Source organism: Lipotes vexillifer, unplaced genomic scaffold, assembly GCF_000442215.2.
Source record: "Lipotes vexillifer unplaced genomic scaffold, Lipotes_vexillifer_v1.1 scaffold496, whole genome shotgun sequence".
NCBI classification, from domain to species: Eukaryota; Metazoa; Chordata; class Mammalia; order Artiodactyla; family Lipotidae; genus Lipotes; species Lipotes vexillifer.
Genome location: NW_006786690.1, coordinates 6,120,231 through 6,125,423, shown reverse-complemented (window position 1 = coordinate 6,125,423; position 5,193 = coordinate 6,120,231). Strand labels below are relative to the sequence as shown.

At 39.3% G+C, this 5,193-nt stretch overlaps 1 protein-coding gene across 3 annotated transcripts; it reads left to right on the top strand.

The window, feature by feature from the left end:
* Positions 1-1,456: 1,456 nt before the first annotated feature.
* LOC103090930 (small ubiquitin-related modifier 2-like) lies at positions 1,457-2,684 on the top strand. 3 transcript variants are annotated; one of them, XM_007459219.1, is made up of 2 exons: positions 1,457-1,732; positions 2,664-2,684. In XM_007459219.1, the coding sequence occupies exons 1-2, from the start codon at positions 1,457-1,459 to the stop codon at positions 2,682-2,684; spliced, it is 297 nt and encodes a 98-aa protein (XP_007459281.1). The 3 variants fall into 3 exon arrangements, with proteins under 3 accessions (XP_007459281.1, XP_007459283.1, XP_007459282.1); XM_007459221.1 differs by lacking the exon at positions 2,664-2,684 and having other exon boundaries at positions 1,457-1,607; positions 1,665-1,741; XM_007459220.1 differs by lacking the exon at positions 2,664-2,684 and having other exon boundaries at positions 1,457-1,741.
* Positions 2,685-5,193: the final 2,509 nt, after the last annotated feature.

The window sequence follows — 5,193 nt, the reverse complement described above, 5'->3', positions numbered from 1 at the left end:
TCCATACGTGGCTGCAGGATACAAAATCATTAGTATTCCTGGCTGAGGAATTCGAACGTAGTTTTACCATGTAGAATTTTAAACGGCCTATGAACACAACTTATAGCCAAAAGGCCATGTGGTAGAATGTTTAATTGAACATGACACCCAAAATAAAGGCTACATATTCCAGGCAGCTGGTCACAGTCACAGGCCAACAAAATATAAATGAAAATGTCATACTGCAGCTCCTTGGAACCTTAAGAGAGGGGTGGCTGTGTCCTTTGCCCCTTTCCAACCTTCTTGGCTATCAGATCAGTAAGGACAAGGGCTACACTTTAGCGATGACAAAATGTTAAGCTGGAGGAATTGAAATTTTTTATCATCGCTTAGCCACCAGGCCAGCCTCAGACTTCTTACCCCTGAACTTCATTTACATGGGTGAGAAATTAACCTCAGTCTTGTATAACACACTGATATTTGGGGTTTTCTGTCATAGCCAAACATAATCCTAGCTGATTCTGATGTTATGAAACATTTCTAACATTATTTCTTTGATGCATTTCTAATTTCCCTACCCGTTATTTGGAAAGTACCATGCTGTATTTGAATTATAATACTTTTAATGATTTCTTATATTATGGTTAGATAGCTCTGTCGCTAATGCTCTATTTAATTAGAACATAAACTTGAGAAAGCTATGGTGTCTTCTTTGTTTCTGTCTTACCCTCAGTCCTGGCCCTTAGTAGCTTTTCTCTCCAAAATTTCTGTCCACAATTTGCTATACATACACATATAAATGACCTGTGAAACAGTCATGCAGAAAAAGGACAAGTGACAAATAATCTCAATTCATGAATTGGCTTTTATATAATTTGGGACCCTCTTCACTTCTGACTTTAATGAAAATGTTGGCCCAACAATGACATGATGGCCCAACAATGACAATGAGAAGGGCAAAAGAAGAAAAACAAGCAGCCTAGACCGCTGGGGTGAGATGGACACTTGTGTTGACAGTCTATTTCTTCCGCAATTGACAAAGAGTCCCTGCCGGAGGTTTCTGAGATTTGGGGTTTTTACCTTTGCTTTCTCAAAGTCTAGGTCTTTGCCAATTGTGGTGAGTAGGCGACACAGGCACTCGAGGGATTCTTCATCATGGTTCTTTAGCAGCTTCACCACACAGTCATGCATGATGGCTTCAGTCAGCATTTTGAGTTTAAAGAGTTCTCCAATGAACTTGATGTTACCAATGGATCTCCGCCGGGCTTTATCCTTAGCTTCTTCCAGCTCATCATGAAGCCTTGTCCTCTCCTCCGGCTATTGTGTAAGGAAGAATAACAGAATCTTGATGATGAAAATGGTACTGCATAATAGATGCTAAAAACATATGCTTGACTGGTGCTGCTTGTGTGCTTGTTCAGGGCGGACCTGGTACCTCTTTTGTGAAGCGGCAGCTGAGGAGACTCCAGTGCTTACCATGGCTGATGAAAAGCCCAAGGAAAGAATCAAGATGGAGAACAATGATTGTATTAATTTGAAGGTGGCAGGGCAGGATGGCTCCGTGGTGCAGTTTAATATTAAGAGGCATGCACCATTTAGTAAACTAATGAAAGCCTACTGTGGACAGGGTTTGTCAGTGAGGCAGATCAGGTCCCAATTTGATGGGCAGCCAATCAATGAAACAGACACACCTGCACAGCTGGAAGTAGAGGATGAAGATGCAATTGATGTGTTCCAACAGCAGACAGGAGGTGTCTACTAAAGAGGAAACCTGCTACTTTACTCCAGAATTCTGTTCCTCCAGACCAAGAGGACGTTCTCAATTTGAAAACCGCAATTTGGTTCCACCACATCCTGAGTATTACAGTATAGTTTCTCTATTCTTTCATTTTCCCCTTCCCCATTCCTTTATCGTACATAAAGTAACTGGTGTATGTACACAAGCATATTGCTTTTTTTTTTTTTAAACTAAATGGCCAATGGTATGTTTTGATCGACATCAAATGGAGATGGGATGGGGAAAAATACTGGTTCTGTGAAAATACCCCCTTTTCTCTATTTAGTAGCATGCTCATTCGGCTCTTATCTTTATATTCCAGTAAGTTATTTTGCTCTCACTATTTAACAACAACAACAACAAAAAAAAAACAGCATAAAAACTCTTGCATACCTTGTTCAATTGGAGAATTTTAATGTTTTTCATGTATCATTGTAAAACCAAGGACAATTTTATAACGTTTTTGTACGTAGCTGTTACATGTAAGGCAACCTGTCTTTAAGTAGGGATAAATTACTCTAAAATAAATGAATCCTAGATAGTTTTCCCTTCAAGTCAAGCGTCTTGTTGTTTAAATAAACTTGTTTTAAAAAAAAAAATACACTTGGATTCATGGTCCTCACCCTTTCTAGGGGTCAGGGATACCCTTTGATATTTTGACAGTAACTACAGACCTACTCAGAAAACAAAACTATACCCGTAAGTGTGCATCCATTTCAGGAGATTTCTGGAATTTAGTGACCCTTCTGAAGTCTAGGTTCTGAATCCCTACCTTAGAAGGTTGAGCTGCCCTTACATGTGGCACTAAAAGGAATAAAGCATTCCTCTAAACACCAATACAGTACATTTCCACGTGAAGAAAAGGCCACAAGCACCTAATAAAGTAGTAGGAAGATATTGTAGCCAGCTTCCTGAAAATTCTATTTGATAATACTCGAAGTGCACAAGCACTGTCTTTCCGTGAAAATACTTACAGCACTGGCAGCCTCCAGTTCTTTCTGCTTCTTCTCAAAGACATCATCATCGGCTTTATCTTTTTCAAACTCCTTCTGGCAACGGTTCAGTAGTAGCTTCCGGAAATTCACTGTGTTACCAGGCTTGTCCGCCATGGGTACTTTCAGCTGCATCCAGATGGGAAAATGCAAAAGCGGCAAAATTACTGAAAGAAATTTAATGATTTTCTCAAAATATCTATTTTCTTTATTGTGCAAAATAACGCTGACCGCACCACAGGTAAGCATTCTACAAGATATATACAATTTAGCTTAAGGCATTTCATGTTTCAATGGTTAAGATGTTGTAAGTTTTATACAGAAAAGATACACATTCCTCTCATATAAATGTACTGTATCCTCTGACTGGTTGTGCCTCTAGCTGACTGAAATCCTTGTAATATTACTATGTCATGATTCTGCACTAGCCTCTAGACCTTTTTAACTCTGAAGGGTTATTACTTTTGTTTTTCCTCCTACTACTGTAGGTACTTTGGTTTAAAGGGACAAATAAAAACGAAATAAAGCAGGGGAGAATTTCATGGCCATAGGAAAACTGTTGGAGGTGAGATCCTTATTCTAGAAAAAAGCAGAAGTGCAGGGACACATTTGAGGATTTTTGAGATATCTATTCCTAAGGGGAATGTCACAACACTGTAATACTAGGATTTACTTTGACTATCAATATAGTATGTTTATTATTATTTTTTATAAATTTATTTACTTTATTTATTTTTGGCTGCATTGGGTCTTCGTTGCTGCGTGCAGGCTTTCTCTAGTTGCGGCGAGCGGGGGCTACTCTTCGTTGCGGTGCGCAGGCTTCTCATTGCAGTGGCTTCTCTTGTTACGGAGCTCGGGCTCTAGGCACACGGGCTACAGTAGTTGTGGCTTGCAGGCTCAGCAGCTGTGGCTCGAGGGCTCTAGGGCGCAGGCTCAATAGTTGTGGTGCACGGGCTTAGTTGCTCTGCGCCATGTGGGATCTTCCCGGACCTGGGCTTGAACCCGTGTGCCCTGCATTGGCAGGCAGATCTTAACCATTGAGCCACTAGGGAAGTCCCTGTTTATTATTTCTTATGTGTCAAAAGAAATTACTAATTCGCTAAAAGTTCAGTCTAATAAATGCCCACCTTAGAAACATTCTTTTGATATACAGAAAGACTCAGGGTGGAGGGGAGGCGCCTCTTGGAGGCAAGATGTTTACAAGATTTCCATTCAAATCCAATGACAATTGCTTTCTAGTAACTGCAGTAGCTCACACCTTCAAGGTTACTTGTAACCAAACACAGAGACATTCTTATTTAGAATATAAAGCAAGTGGACCGGTACAGTGATTGACTAAAATATTCTATTTTACAGACAAAATCAAAATCCCTTGAGTACCATTTTGAACAGTCATTGCCTCACATGGCAAAATGGTTTTTCTAGAATCACAGTGGCTCCCAAAGTTCTGAAATGCATGGTCTTCACCCTAGATTTAGTGGGAGAAATTGGTAAAAAATGGGACGTGTTGTATTCATACTCACAAAAGAGTTATCAACCAGAATGGACTTGGACAACTACTGATCAAGGCTGAATGGCTAGAAACTTGAGGACTGAGGACTACGATACTATAGTACAATATATCTGTGCCAGAACTGATGGCACACTCTCCAACATATTCCCAATGGATATGAAAGACCATTCAACAAGCCCAGTTCTTACCAACCAAGGGTCAAGTGTTTCATTATACTTTCTTTTCAGCAAGAAACTTTAACTTAGAAAGAGGGGAAGATGATCAAATACTTTTTAGACAACCATAGAAAAGCATGTCCCTATCTCCAAATTCAGGCCATTCAAATGCAAGTGACTACAAGTCACTTCAAAGTCAGGCCTATTCTATGATCACACAAGAGTAGGTGTTAATCAGCCTTAAAGAAAAGAAATGCTACACAAAAGCAAAGGTTTTCTTCAAAGTAAAAGCCCAAAGTAGACTCTTACTATATACAACCCAGAATATACAACAACAATGCACTACAAGAAGCATATCTACAAGCGAGGTTATATATAACAGAGCACCAACATGACGTAAGGTTCCAGAATAGACTGAAGGTTCTAAAAATCAGCAGTTATATCCAATTTGCTACTGTATAGGAACACAAGTAAATCAGTCAAAAGATCCTATCCAACTTCCTGGCATATTCACCACCATTATCTATATTAACACTAAGAACGTAATAGAGTGATATAATAAAAATCACCTGGGCCATAATGAGATGTTTCCTGCATTATGGATTTACTGTGTAGAAAATGAGAAGAATGTGGATAATATGAAAATTCAAGCCACTGTCTTATGGTGAGAGGGACCAGAATTAAAATGAGTCAGAAAGGTTAAATAAATACAACTTGTGATATGTTGGTTTATAGGAACAAATAGAAATGGCATAAGGCAAAGGAGAATTTCCCTAC

Excerpts from the sequence above, each read along its gene's own strand:
- LOC103090930 (XM_007459219.1), top strand. The coding sequence starts at position 1,457 with ATGGCTGATGAAAAGCCCAAGGAAAGAATCAAGATGGAGAACAATGAT. Across the intron at positions 1,733-2,663 it reads TCCAACAGCAGACAGGAGGT|CTTCCTGAAAATTCTATTTG; the intron begins GTCTACTAAAGA and ends TATTGTAGCCAG.